General features: G+C 34.2%; 1 protein-coding gene across 1 annotated transcript; it reads left to right on the top strand.

Annotated features, from left to right (window-relative positions):
* Positions 1–292: 292 nt before the first annotated feature.
* On the top strand, positions 293–15,935 carry LOC108916345 (succinate dehydrogenase [ubiquinone] flavoprotein subunit, mitochondrial). The gene is made up of 7 exons (XM_018722572.2): positions 293–557; positions 849–1,110; positions 5,659–6,080; positions 7,011–7,314; positions 9,294–9,691; positions 9,811–10,197; positions 14,966–15,935. The coding sequence occupies exons 1-7, from the start codon at positions 495–497 to the stop codon at positions 15,113–15,115; spliced, it is 1,986 nt and encodes a 661-aa protein (XP_018578088.1). The 5' UTR covers positions 293–494; the 3' UTR covers positions 15,116–15,935.
* The last annotated feature ends 125 nt before the right edge of the window (positions 15,936–16,060 follow it).

The following is a 16,060-nucleotide window of genomic DNA, read 5'->3' as shown; positions in this document are numbered from 1 at the left end:
TGTACATCTCCCTCTAAAATTGTAGCATCTTCGTTCACATCAGTGAGCGGTCATTGCCTCCAAAAATAAAGATATGTTTTTGAACTGGGTATAGATAACGGTGCATTATGTTTGTAATAATAAGTTATTTAAAAATTAAAATTAGACTATGTACGCTCTTCAATACTGCTTGTAACTTTCTCTTTAAACTTTAACACTAAAACAGTTTTTGAAGGTGTACAAGAAATATATTATTTTCTGTTGTAGATTTTAAAACAATCATTTTTAGTACGGAAATGTATGTTTTTAGTTATTTATTTTCATGTTATTTCAACCGTAAAACGATATTTTGAATTTCTCAGACTTTGGCGCGAAAATTCAAACAAGTCACTTTTGTTTTTCTCACGTGTGAGCTGGGATTGGTTCAAATTTAGTTGAAATTCTACCTTCACCGCATCTGGAAAAGCGCACGGCGCTCAACAGTATTTCGTATAAATATTTGTAAAATTGTGAACATGAGTAGTATTTTAAAATTGCAGTCGGTCCTAGCGAAAAATTTAATTAATAATGTAGTCAAGGTAAGTGATTATTTCCACCTGTGCTCAACCCGTGAATTTTCAGTTACATAACTTTAATTGCAGGTATTTATCTGTTATTTTTTAATATTATCCAATTACGATTACGTTTTATTACGTTTCTGAGTGGTTCACTAAGCCTTACGACAGATTTATACTTTTGGTTCCTATAACCTTCAGCAAAGCATCATGTACTTCTCACTTTTTTATTATTTTTTTCTTCAGCCACACGCTCCTTACACAACATTGTGCCACGCTTGAATGACTTACCTTTAAATTCTTTTATTGTTTCAGGTTAATACCGTACCTCAGTCGCTAACGCGAGCCCTGCACATTCAAGTGGATAGAAAGAATGCTAAAGTGTCCGATAGTGCCTCTAAAGTCTACCCGATAATCGACCACACGTACGATGCAGTTGTCGTGGGGGCAGGGGGCGCAGGATTGCGTGCAGCCTTCGGCTTGGTGCAGGAAGGTTTCAAGACTGCGGTTATCACGAAACTTTTCCCCACGAGATCACACACGGTGGCTGCTCAGGGGGGCATCAATGCAGCTCTAGGTAAGTAGTATTCGTTGTTATGTGCTTTTTAAAGAATATGTGTGATTAAAAACAGTTTCTATACACTGGACCATTGATTAGTAATAAAAATGAATTTGTTGTGCTTCTCAGAATGTCAGATAATTTTTTCCTTTATTTTAAATGAAAAACATGTTGCTTTTATCGAAAAATTATACATCATACTTAAGATTATGTGGAAAGGATTGTAATAATTACTAAAATTAGTTGAACTATGTTCTTCAAGAGATTGTTACATTCATAAAAATAATAACTGGTTTTAGTGATTCTTGTTTGAATGGAATTAATGAAAACAGCAACAATTTTATATTTCACAAATACATGTAGTTAGCAGCTTGACATAATAAATTTCTGGCAAAAGATAATACTTTTATCATAATCTTATATGCTTTTCGTTTATCGTTGTGTGGATCTCAAAACACTTGACTTGTACATATTTATTTTACCTCTCTGGGTTTTCGTAATAAAAATTCAAGTAGTTTTATCAGTTATATATGATTGATAACCATTCGTCCATTTCCAACCATTCATTGACTATATAATTGCCGTAAGATAAAGCTAACAATGTCAATGTTAGGGTAATTCCACTGTGAAGATCCTAGAAGTTACCATGTCACATAGTTCATAGTCTGGCATCTCAGAAACGATAAGTTTTTATCTGGAATGAGTTATTTATCGTAGCAGACTATTAGTGCATCATAATAATGGTCTTATCTTTTAGTTTTAATTATTTTTAAATATACGGAGGCTTCCTTTGACCTTTAAAAATAATCATATGTGTGTTTTCCCAGATTCTGCCGTGAAAACAAAAGTCTTTAAAAACAAATCTGGTTGGGGTCCTCATCGTGAAATGTTGTCCTCATCGTAACAGTGTGATGCTTCAGTGGCATTTTGCTGGCATTCACCGTAGATTAACAAGCTCATTATATTATTGTCATATGCAGTGTGTACTTTACATGGAGGTCTATTTATACACAAACTACATTTGATCTATAGAAATACATGTCATAAGATTGTTTTCTCAAATTCTGTTGTGAAAACATAATTTTTTTAAATTATTTTTTTTAAATTTTCGTTAAATTTTCAGTCGACAAAGTGAATCTTTTTTGTCACCTAACTGCAAAATATTTTTATGTTCTAGAACGACAAAGTCTTTTTCGTGCTAGAACATAAAACAAATATCAAAATAGTTTGTCATTTTTTCAAAACTAATTTATGATTTTATTCATTAAACAATATACTTTTTAAGTAATATAACATTTCATTACAAAACAGTAACTATTATAAACAGGACGATTACAATTTATTTTGCATTACATGTAAATTGAAAGTGCCGATATTGCAGTGAGTTAAATTTATGCCAGATCCAGTGCTGTCAGTTATCGTAGATTTTAGTTCTGGGTGTTCAATGAGGCTGCTGCTGTAATTGTTTAAATTTACTGCGCATGCTGTATTATTGGCAAGCTTCGTAGGCTCTGCTGAAGATGGTAACAATTTATTTGCGATTTCATTTTGTACAGAATCTTCAATGCATGTCTCCGCTACCGTACTAGAACGCCACCCCCCCCATGTCGTTTAATGGTGGTAATATCGGCCCCTGCATCGGCTAACAGAGTGGCAGAAGAACGTCTAAATCAGTGCACTGTATAAGTTTCCGGATGAGATAAGTTGCTATTTCCTTTGGCACATTCCTTATTTTGTTGACATCAACCACTTGGTTAAGACATTTTTCCCTGACGTACTTCACAAAAAAGCTCAACAAACACTAACTATTAAAATGACCTGAAGAGTTTTCCAAAATTAGTTGAATCGATGGATTTATATTAATTTGAATTACCTTTTCTAACAGAAATCTTTTATTAGGTAGGAAAATTTCTCAATTTCCTCTTTCGTTAAAATTTTGAACTTTTTCGGACGTTATCCAACTGATTCGCTTTTCAAACATCCTGTTAGTTTTAGAAATCTTCTGATATTTACATTTTTTTTTTTGGCATTCAGTGTACTTTTTAACATGGAATATACTGACCATAACGTCGAAGGTTTCATTTTATTAATTTTATGTTCGAAATATGCCAATAATACCGCTTCGGATTTTTTGTAGATTAATTGTGAAACAGCACTTTGTGCCGCTTCCAATACTTCCCCTGGTAAATGCTCGTCTTCACTTTCCGAGCTCATTTTGAATTAAATACTCTTGGAATATGAATTACAATATATAATTCTGACACTACTTTTTCAAACAAATAATTTTTATTGTTTATTAAGTTGCTATCCTTATGATAGTCATCGCACCTAAACCGTCTTGATTCAAACACGGTTCAAACGATTTAAAATATAAATTAAATTATTGTATATAACACAATTGTCCTATTTTATTGCAGTTTTCGAAAAAATATTGTTTGAATCTCGAGCGTGAAAAGCTTTTGCTTTCTCCAATGGATTTGCCATTTCACATTCTAAATTACTATTTTTAAACAAATAGTTTTATAGATTTATTTGCAGTTAATAACATGTGCCTATACACATACCAAAAATATTTAGTTAATGTTTAATAAATAGTTTAAAAATAAGTATTTTTTTATACATTCGATAGAATTCGAAAAAATAATGTTTGAATTGTGAAATTATATTACTGTAACAATATCATGTAAATATTCAAGCCATATTATCTTGCTGTAAAAATACAAGTATTAGTAAACAAAAAAACCACATAAGGTTAAAATTTGTAATTTTAATAAGCCGTGATAAACATACTTAGATTTTTATAATGTCAAAGGATTTATTTTATTATCGAAGTAGGTAGGTACATTTTATTTTTGCCTTCTAAAAAATGTATGCAAAATGTAAAATCAGGAGTATACTGAAGTTTAACTAAACATTGATGAAATATATTATGCATGTACTCCAAAATATAGAACAACTTTATCTATTATTTAATTTACCCTTGAAAATAAAGATAAAATTTTTTATTATTGTGTGAATAATTATACCACTATTGAGCAACGCAGCAGAGAATTGGTTATATTGGAATATTATTATCGATAGTGCAATATATAGCTCATAACTGGTCATAATTACATATTGTTAATTTTTATCGCAATTTAAACGTTTTTCGTGATATTTCGCTTACATAATAATCATAAATGCATATCTATATGAGCTAAGGTTATTTTGTGAGTAATATTTTCTGTTTGGAATAATTTTTTTTATTATTCAGCACTCAGTTAGATCTGTTTGTTTAGTCATGCCGTGTGAATTATATTGTAAATACCAATTCTGCTGAAAGCACTTTGATAAAATATAGCGTCACTGTTTCTAATTGTAATAGCATATGTATTGTTAAACGTTTTAGAAATGCTTTATACAGGGTTCGTAGCGTCCAGGAAAAGTCAGTGAATTTGTTATTCTTCATAAAAAACAGGGAATAGTCAGGGAATTTTAAAAATATTCATGAATGTCAGGGAATTTGATGTTTGCAACTGGAAATTTTGTGAAAGCCTGCCCTGGGTTCTTGAAAGAGAAAACTATTTGTGGTTTTGAAACCTTTATAAGAGGTTCTTAGGGTATAAAAAAGATTATGGAGTCCAATCCAAAAAATTTAATGCATAAACACCAATTAGTATGTAAAAATTAACTACAAGTGACCTGGATTTTTTTTATGTCGGGGAAAACCTGGAAAAGTCAGGGAATTCTTTATTACTTTTGAACTATGAACCCTGTTTATATTAAATGAGAGAAAAACGATGTAATGAATATGTTGACATTTCTTTGAACAAATTTAATTTCAACATTTAATATAACATTAACTTTTATTAAATTGTGTACAGGGTGATTCCATTTTTTTATCAAGTTTTTATAATGAGTAGATTATAAAAAAAAGATGTTAGTTGTTTTAAAATAAACTTTTTTCCAATATTTTACAATGTTCTATTGTTTAAATTTTACAGAACATTTTTGATAGCAACAACACAATTTTTAATAAACGAAAGGAGGGTGTCTTTATTATAAAAAATATATACTGCTGATAAAATGCAAAAATCTGCTGTCTGCTCATTTTATTTTCTTCGAATATAGTATACAGGGTGTATTAAATTATTTATCCAAACTTTATTGGCAGATTCTATATCCAAATTACCAGACTATGCATAACGTTGCACATAAGGTACTTTCCCTGTCGTTACTGAAACAATATTTTGAATCAGGTAAATTATTGCTAAAGGATTATTCTTATCCAGCAATTTTTTTTAATATTCCTTTAATTCCAAATTATTATTTTCTTATTTTCTTCATAATTCAACTACTTAGTAATAAAGTTACAGAAAGGTAAAACGATGTCAGTTAAATACCCAGAGTCGGTTAAGCAGGATTCTACTGTATCATTATTTTTGTGATAATTTCTTAGAAATAAGTACTTTGATAAATAAAAAAGATTCCCCCTGTATGTACGTGTACAATTATGCATAAAACTACAAATAAAACCAATTGACTGAATAAAAACTGACCCCTTCCTACAACTAAGATCCTTTCCAGGTAATATGGAAGACGACAAGTGGCAGTGGCACATGTACGACACGGTGAAGGGCTCCGATTGGCTAGGAGACCAAGACGCCATCCACTACATGACCCGCGAGGCCCCGAAAGCCGTCATCGAGCTCGAAAACGCCGGCATGCCCTTCTCCCGTACCCAGGAAGGAAAGATCTACCAGAGGGCCTTCGGAGGCCAGTCTCTGAAATTCGGCAAGGGGGGCCAGGCGCACAGATGCTGCTGCGTGGCCGACAGGACGGGGCACAGTCTGTTGCACACGCTCTACGGGCAGAGCTTGCGGTACGACTGTAACTACTTCGTGGAATATTTCGCTTTGGATTTGATTATGGAAGGCGGCGAGTGCCGGGGTGTCATCGCTCTGTGTTTGGAGGATGGGACCATTCACAGGTTCCGGGCTAAAAATACGGTAAGTGCACTACCACCTAAATTGTGAAGCTTCAACGCCCTATCTTGAAATTTAATGCCAGTACATAATATTTAAAAAAAAAACATGTGGGATACTACAGGTTTTCTAAAACCAAAAACGTAAGCTTTAGGTCCATTTTTACCATTTCTCTTACATAACGGAAATACATAAAATGGAAACTACAAGGGTATACAACAGATGGAAAGCGCGCTCTGCTTTTTTATCACGTAATAGTTATCGAAACGCACAGGCTGTGCACTATGGCATTAACTAAATATTATCTTCTCTTCCTAACCTCAAATTTGCACTCTTATTTAACTTGTCAAAATAACACGCAGTATTATAATAAACACGTATCACTCCCGTTGCAAAGTAAGTTTTATTTACACAATTTTTACTACTTCTTAATCTAATAATATAATTTTGTATGTTCTTTGCATGTAATTGTAATGTGCCGTTGATTTCGCATAGTGTTCAGATAATATATTCAGCCACCTCTTTCTATCTATCGTGTACAAAAGACTTCTTGGTTTAATTTCTTGAAATCCCTTCATGTCTTAGTTTCCAGCGTGTCAGTGCTTGTCATAAGCGAATAAGTGGGGAAGTCATTTTTACATTTTAATTATTCCTATAAGTGTTATTAAAAATGGAATCGTATGTGGATGTTAATAATCGGGGTGGTCAGAAATTACTCAATTTAACAGATTAAGAATGTCCCATGATAAACAATGTGTATCGGGTAATATTTGTGCATTTTGGATGATCATTTACATGTGAGAATGGGGTCTTTGAAAAATAGTTTGCATCTACTTTACCCCACAGCAAATTGCACAAAAAGAAAATGACAAATACATGAAATATGTAGTTTATGAATTGGCAGACCTTGTCTTATATTATAGTTGACCGAATCCCTTCTTCTTTAATCTCTAGGTCTTGGCTACAGGGGGATACGGCCGCGCCTTCTTCTCCTGTACGTCAGCCCACACGTGTACGGGTGACGGAACCGCCATGGTCGCCAGGGCCGGATTGCCCTGTCAGGACCTGGAATTTATCCAGTTCCACCCAACGGGTATCTACGGCGCCGGCTGTTTGATCACCGAGGGGTGTCGCGGTGAAGGTGGCTACCTCATTAACTCACAGGGTGAACGTTTCATGGAGAGATACGCTCCTGTTGCCAAGGATTTGGCATCTAGGGATGTCGTTTCTAGGAGCATGACCATCGAAATTCGGGAAGGTAAGATTTTTTTTTTAGTTATGGGGCTAATAGGTCCGTTAAATATTGTTTATGAAATGCTCTTCTGTATATCAAAATTTATGTGACCATTAATGACAATTATTTTAGCATCATGTTAAAAATCTGATGGAGTAGTTCAAACGTCTCAGTTTTATTTGGCTGTAGTTAGTGTCAATAAATAAAATGACAAATTTAACAAGACTAACGAAGTAACAACTAGACTAACGTGTAGTCGTACATAGGAAAAAAGAATAGAAATTATATATTATAATGTTAGTGACACTTAACCTCTTAAAACACACTTCGTTAAACTTCAACAATAAATGTCGTCGTCAATTACCTTTGCTCATTTTTACGTTTATATCTTTCATGTGCGTTTACCCAAAAAAGGTAGACTATGGTGTTAAAATCACACCCTTTGTATATAATTTTTCATGTTCTTGAATTTTCTGGGCTTAATATTATTAGGGGTCCAAGAATCGAGACTCAGTCTCGGGATTTAGGAATCAACAATTTCAATCTCAGAATTCTGAGATTTCCAGTCATGAAATTTAATAAAAAAAAAACATCTTTTATGAAAAAAACACCCTATAAACTTGTTTTTACAATTACGTAATTTCAAATCAATGTTCGGTATCCTCAAAAATGGAATCCTGGCATTTCGAGATTTTAAGAAGACAAAATGTTGAATTTGTGAGACCTTAGAATTTTGAAATTCTGATTAAATCTTGGGATCGGGATTTTAAATTCGCGGGTTGTCGGTATTTTGAAATTTCAGAATCCCAAAACTTTGAAATTGAGATTGAGATTGAGATTTTAGAACTCATAGATTCCCGGCATGTTAAAATCTGAGAATCTCAAAATTTTGGGTTCTCAGGATTCTGAGATTTTGTGTCTCGGAATTCTGGGGTTCTGAAATCTCGGGAGTTCAGAATTTTAAATCTTGGGATCTCAGCTCTCAGCATATTGTAAACTCAAAATATCGGAATTTCAAATTGTGGAATCTTGGGATCTCGGGATTTTGATTATCTCCGGTTTTTGAATTCTTGAGAATTTCAAAATTCTTAATTTTGAAATCTCGGGATCAGAATTTAGATCTCATAGGTTGTCTGGGTTTGAAAATCTCAGAATCTCAAAATTTTGGATCCTCAAGATTCTGAGATTTTGTGTCTCAGAATTCTGGGCTTTGATATCTCAGGAGCTCAGAATTTGAATTCTTGGGATCTCGGGATATTGTAAACTCAGAATATTGGAATTTTGAACTGTGAAATCTTGGGATCTCGGGATTTTGATATCTCCAGTTTTTGAATTCTTGAGAATTTGAAAATTCTTAGATTTTGAAATCTCGGTATCAGAATTTACAACTCGTAGCTTCCCGGGATGTTAAAATCTCAGAATCTCAAAATTTTGGATTCTCAGGATTCTGAAATTTTGTGTCTCAGAATTCTGGGCTTCGATATCTCAGGAGCTTGGAATTTGAATTCTTGGGATCTCGGGATATTGTAAACTCAGAATATCGGAATTTCGAACTGTGGAATCTTGGGATTTTGATATCTCCAGTTTTTGAACTCTTGAGAATTTCAAAATTCTTAGATTTTGAAATCTCGAGATCAGAATTTAGAACTCATAGCTTTCCGGGATGTTAAAATCTGAGAATCTCAAAATTTTGGATTCTCAGGATTCTGAGATTATGTGTCTCAGAATTCTGGGGTTCTGAAATCTCGAGAATTCAGAATTTTAAATTTTGGGATCTCGGGATGTTGTAATCTCAGGAATTTGCATAATCTCGGTATCCTCGAATTGTGGTTTTGGATTCTGGAGATTTCTAAAACTCCGAGATTTTGAAGTTTTGGTATTTCTAATATTTAAATTGTTGACTTGTATAAGATGGTAACTCGTCATCCACTTAATTTGACAGTTTTATAAGTATACAAGAATTGTTTCACCAAACCATTGAAAATGTTTTTGTTTTGGTTCAGGCCGTGGTTGCGGTCCGGAAAAGGACCACGTGTACCTTCAACTGCACCACTTACCCGCCGAACAGCTCCACACTAGGTTACCGGGCATATCCGAGACCGCGATGATCTTTGCTGGTGTCGACGTCACTAGAGAACCGATTCCTGTATTACCGACTGTTCATTACAATATGGGAGGCATCCCCACTAACTATAAGGGGCAGGTATTGACCACCGTGAACGATGAGGATACCGTCGTTCCCGGACTGTACGCTTGCGGCGAAGCAGCGTCCTCTTCTGTACATGGAGCGAATCGTCTGGGCGCCAACTCTCTCTTGGATTTGGTTGTTTTCGGGAGAGCGTGTGCGAAGACCATCGCCCAGGAGAATAAGCCGGGAGAGTCTGTCGGCAGCATTAAAGAAGTGAGTTATACAGAATTTCCTCCTTCAAGGCCACCGTTTATATTATTTATAATTTTTAATACAATTTCTCCTTTTCAGTAAAATTGTAAAATAACTCCTGCGAATTTTCTCTATTTCAGAACGCCGGTGAGGCGTCGGTGGCGAACCTAGACTGGTGCCGGTACGCCAACGGGTCCATCTCCACCGCCGACCTGAGACTGCGGATGCAGAAGACCATGCAGGCCCACGCCGCCGTGTTCAGGACTGAGGAGGTCCTCCAAGAGGGCGTGAAGAAGATGAGCGACCTCTACGGCAAACTGACCGACTTGAAGGTCTCCGATCACAGCCTCATATGGAACTCCGACCTGGTCGAGACGTTCGAGCTGCAAAACCTTATGTTGAACGCCTGCATGAGTATCGTGGGGGCCGAGAATCGAAAGGAATCGAGAGGGGCGCACGCGAGGGAGGACTACAAGGTGCGCATCGACGAGTACGACTTCAGCAAACCGTTAGAGGGGCAGCAAAAGGTTAGTAGGTTGTTTTTAAACAATTTTAAAAACTTATGTCACAATGAGTTCATGTACGAGCTCTCGATATTTAAAAATAAAGATTTTTTTACAGACGTCCGTCGTAGATTCAGCAAAAAATTTTTTAAAAAGTTTGAAATTCTGAAATGTCGCAAACATTAATTTTGGCAACATCGCATTTTGTAACTTGCTTGCAATATTTCTGTCATGCAATATTTCTATCATTAAAATGACGCTATTTAAAGCAAATTAAAAAAAACATCTGATAATCCATATTTTTTATAAAGTGATATAAAATATAACAATCGTCATTCATGATGGGATTTCTAGGAAAAACGTGCCTATTTATATACAACTGGTAATAAAAAATAACTATGGAGCAGATAGCGTACAGTTTTAGTACCTAGAACTTAATTAAGAGTCCAAATTTTGCTCTTAACTGTGTGGTTAGTGGGTGAGATATAACCTACAAAGTGTGTTGTACCTTAAATGTCATAGTTACTCAATGCCTACTGACATAAAGCATTACTTTGTGCCTACTAGCTTTGTGTGAGTAGGCGTTGAGTGGCAGTGACATTTAAGATACAATATATATTCTAGGTCAAGGGTTGGCAACTGGCAGACCGCGGTCCAGGTCCGGACCGTGGAAGGTAAAATACTGGACTGCCAAAAATTTTTTTAAAGTATAAATTGCTCAAATTATTTAAAAAATGTTTTTTACGTTTAAGTGCCAATCTTATCATTTTTTCTAGTATTTTACAATTGTGTGTTTTGAGTTCTTAATGGTTAGTAAGCAGATTAAATTTGAGTCCAAATTAAAATAAAAAATAAGAAATGTGAATTTTTTTTCTGGACCTCGTTAAAAATTTTCAAAAGTATCCGGACCCCAGCTATAATTACTTGCCGACCCCTGTTCTAGGTTATATCTCACTCACTCTCAAAACATGTCAGTCGATATATATAATACTTACATATTCTATTTTCTCAACTGACAGTCGAATGAGTCAAAAAATGAAACATATATTTGTTTTGTTGGAACTACACTATTGGTTGTCGATGTTCAATCGTGTCATGTTCATTTTTGTTAACAAAATAGTCAGCTGTTAATTGTTTATCTCCGACAACACAGGCTAACAAAATTTGGCCGACCCTCTAACTTAGCAATCAGAATATACTTTTTTGAATTCGAATCAGGTATATAACCTCAAATATGTCAAAAAAATCGCGATTTTGACACTTTTACGTTAGGATATCCCGAAAACCAGAGCCAACTGAGAAATTTAGATTTCGGATTTGGGAATAGTTATTTACGTAACAAGTCCGGAAAATACTGTTTTTTTGGACGAGTTGACAAAATTCTAGGACGATCCGTAGGCGTGTCCTGGAAGTCTGCGAGTTCAAAAAAACTGTTTTCGGACGTGTTGCGTACACTATTTTTTCGGCAACCATGTAGAATAACAAATTAATGAGACACATTTCTTTATTATATTTTTTTGTAGAACAAAATTTCGAACATTTTAATTCTTATTTGTATTAAATATTGAAATTCGAACAGAAGATTGGTACTAACAGAAACATTCTAATTCTTATTTATATTAAGATTTATAGTAAAATTTGAGCAATTGCTAATATTGAAAAGTTTTAATTTGTTTGAAATGCTTGGTATATTTAAATGCCTTTTGTAGTCAGAACAAGAAGGTAAAGATTCCGTTTCATATTGATTGTTTTCATCTGATAATTTTTGAATGGTCTTGGCAATTTTAATTTTGTTTGTTAGTGAATTGTCTATACATCCTTCAGCAACATTGGTAGACTTCCAGCCACCGTGTCTCTTCAAATTTGTGATGTTTCCACCATTATCAGCAAATATCGTCGCTGAAGTTCGACGCATGCTATGGCCTGTGTAATTTTTGGGTTTGGGTAAATTTAAAAATTCTGCAATTCTTAATCCGAGATTCCCAAAACTGTGGATACCAACGGGCTGAATCGAACATTTTCCTTTTTTGTAATTCACGAATAATAATCTGTTATGTGGAGTATGGGATGGCCGTAAAGATAAATATTGCCTATACAACAGCAGGTTTTCTTGCCCAATTACAACAAAATTTCTCTCAATATGTGTTTTAGAATCTGGTATTTTCACGAGCAACATATCTTCTTTGTCGTTTATTAGATCAATTGACATTTTTGTTAGTTCTTCCCGTCTACACGCACCGGCTAACCCAATAATTGTTGCTACCTGAAAATGAAGCAAATTAAGTTGATACTTTTATATCCTACAATCGTAATATTTTGTTAAAATTACCTTTAGCATTAGATATGTTTCATTATCTGCTTCTCTAATGAATTTGTTGATTTGCTCGCTGCTGAAGACTTNTGGCTATGTTTACATTTTTCTTCACTAAAATGGTACTTTTCAACATAGAGTACATGCTCCACAGGGTAGAGGATTTGACAGTTTCAGATTTTTGCGCCAAGTAAGCTAAAATTACATCCTCTGTAATAGTTTTGCATTTCTTCATATCCATCCATCTCGTGAACAAATCATAAACGTTTTCGTACCTGGACTTTGATTTTTCAGGCAATAATTGTGCTGTAGCAGCAGCTGCTGCATTGGAAATTTCGTAAGGCACATTTTCAAACTCACTATCGCTGTTGCTTTCCATAGTTTATTGCGACAATTGTGACCAAAAACCATGCAAACTTTCGAAAATTAAAATGTCAACTAATTTCACTTCAGATGGCTGTCAGTCGTTATTTCGTTGCTATGGTAATGTTCAACTGCATTTATCAAAATCATACCTTCCAAGATTTTCATATTCCATTTTCATAGTCATAGTATTTTCATAGTCCGGGAAGTACGCACTTACGAAAAAATGCTACTTTCTCAAAGAAAAAGCGTCCGGGAAGTAGCCACTTCCCGGACGGTTGCCGAAAAAGCATATTTGTGTTGTTGGGTTTAAGTCTTATCGATCTATGTAATCCTTTTGATGTTAATTGCGCACGAAATATGTTAAGATTTGCTTAACTAACGAACGACTAAGGTCATGAAATGATTTCCAACAGAAATTTGTAAATAGGAAATGAAAGACACTTGTAGCAGCACAAATTGTAAATATATTTTCTTGTGGATGCTCTGTAGGCGAGCGATGCACCCCTAAAAAGACGCACAAAAAAAACGAGTGGACCGACTACAGAGTGGGGTCAGGATGAAACCTTTTCTAATCACTATATTACGTTGTTTTGAACAAAAAACCTTAATTACATTATTTCTGTATCGATGGTCAGTAATTTGTTACAAACAAAAAAACTTACAAAATTGCGAAAACTTAAAAAATCTATATGAAATATCGGTTATGTATTTTGGGCAAAAATAATCACATTTTAGCTCTTGTGATTTTTTCAAAAAAAGCTTTGTTTTCGAGCTATGAGCGATAAATAGCCAAAAGTCGCCATTTTCAATTTATATTTTCTCGGATTGTACTGGAGCTTTTTTAATTTTTCTTATTCGAGGTTTTTCACCGAAAGTTATATTTTCATGTTTTATATTTTTCATCCTGGCAACTTTTTTCCTCCCATAAGATACGCAACCGAAAACTCGTGAAATTCATCATTTCACCATGCGCCGAGCCATGAGCGAGCGAGCGAGCCTGCGAGCAGCCGGCAATCAAAATATCGATTCGTAAACTATTGATTCAGCAACTGTATACTTTTTAATTAATGATAATATCGTATATTATTATCTAAGATTTGCCAATACAAACCTCACATTTAAATGAAAAATAATACCATAATATAGGTATTTCATATAAAAAAATACTTTGTACTTGAATATAAACGTTTATAAATATTATGAGTGACGAAGAAATATGTTCTTGCCCATCACAAGGCTTTAAATGTTGCGATCTGTGCTCTTGCTCTACAAAATGTCAAAATTTAGAAATACGAATCGAGGATATGGAGGCAGAGATTCACAGTGAGATGTATTAAAAATTTATTGTTCATGTAATAGTTACTGTAGTTCTGAAATTTTATAATTAAGTATAAATGTATTTTTTATATGAATAAATTACCTATATTATAATATGCATTTCTTGTAACAAAATTAAATTTATTTATTTTAAAATATAACTTTCGGTGAGAAACCTCGAACAATTAAAAAAGCTCCAGTACAATCCGAGAAAATATAAATTGAAAATGGTGACTTTTGGTTATTTTTCAATTTGACTTGGTTGTTTATCGCTCGTGGCTCGGAAACAAAGCTTTTTCGAAAAAATCACAAGAGTTAAAAAGTGCTTATTTTTGCCCAAAACCAACGTGTTTTCATATAGATTTTTTAAGTTTTCGCAATTTTGCAAGTTTTTTGTTAATAACAAATTACTGACCATCGATACAGAAAAATGTCATTAAGGTTTTTTGTTCGCAACAACGTAATATAGTGATTAGAAAAAGTTTAATTCTGCCCCCCCTCCGTGGTCGGTCCACTCGTTTTTTTGTGCGTCTTTTTAGGGGTGCAGCGGTCGCCTACTGATTCCTAGAAATTTTTAAATTTTGACAACCCTATAGTTAGGCAGTCAAGAATAAAGATTCAGGGGAAATAAAAAGGGATATTTAACGTGTTATTTTTTTCCCTAGTGTTAAAAAATCCATGACAGTTGGAGACCAACCAAAAATCAAGATTTTTATATTGTATACTGTATAATGAATGTATAAAATACTGATATTATCGTTACCGATAAGTAAATTTATATATTTTTTTCATCGCCAGAAACCCTTGAAGGACCACTGGAGGAAGCACACACTGAGCACGATCGACGAGCAAACCGGACAAGTTAGTATTAGATACAGACCTGTGATCGACGTCACCCTAGACGAGAAAGAGTGTTCGACTGTCCCGCCAGCCATCCGGTCCTACTAGGCCCACGGAAGGTTCGACGGTGGGTTTGAAAATACTTTTTCGGTGATATCGCATAGTATTTTTTTTTTTCGTTTTTTTTTTCAGTGCCATATAGGTACTTACAAACGTGTTATTAATCCTTTTGAAGCTAATTTAATCGATAAGTATCGTAAACGTATTCGTTGTCTTGGAATGTATATAAGTTTTTAAGTTTGTACGTTGAAACGGGAAGGGTTTTAGCCAAACTAAATGCTCTCTGCAACAACGATCGAGCGTTTTTAGTCTGGAAATTGGGGAATATGTATTTTTATTCGCCTTTGTCGAGGATCTAGGAAAAGTGTAGATCAAGGTACTTAACTTGAATTGTCGTCGATGGTATTTAGTGTTAAGGAGCGAATTTTTTAAAGCATAATGATAATCTACAGTCGAAGCACAAGAATAAAAGACAAAAACACCAAAATGTGATTATAATTGCATTTGAACCTGTTTAAAAAATCTTATTTTTTCTCTTTCATGTCTCTTCAACACCTAACGTTAACAAATTTTGTTAATAAGGATTAATAATACTCGAAAGCAAACGCTTTTTTTGGCTTCCTGTTTTTAAGTCCACAATAATTTGTAAATAAGACGATTGTATTTTCAAACCTTTTTTAGCGTGAATTTCTTTTTTTTTTCAAAAGTATTGCACAGCAGTAGAGTAGGAGTAACTTATTCGTTTCTATCGTAAGAACTATAGGATTACTACTATAATTTATTTTCACATTTTACGCATAAGGTCTTGTCGAATGTACATTGATCGAGTCAAAAATTATATATTAAATTATTTTAAAGAATACAAAAATTGTGTAGTTTTGTGAAACCCACTTCTGATATTCCACCTCTGATATCCCACTTCTGATGTACCACCTCTCATATCCCACTTCTGATATCCCACCTCTGATATCCCACTTCTAATATCCCACCTCT

Source organism: Anoplophora glabripennis, unplaced genomic scaffold (genome assembly GCF_000390285.2).
Source record: "Anoplophora glabripennis isolate ALB-LARVAE unplaced genomic scaffold, Agla_2.0 scaffold1083, whole genome shotgun sequence".
Classification (NCBI taxonomy): domain Eukaryota; kingdom Metazoa; phylum Arthropoda; class Insecta; order Coleoptera; family Cerambycidae; genus Anoplophora; species Anoplophora glabripennis.
The sequence above is the reverse complement of the archived record's forward strand: the minus strand, read 5'-3'. Positions and strand labels throughout refer to the sequence as shown.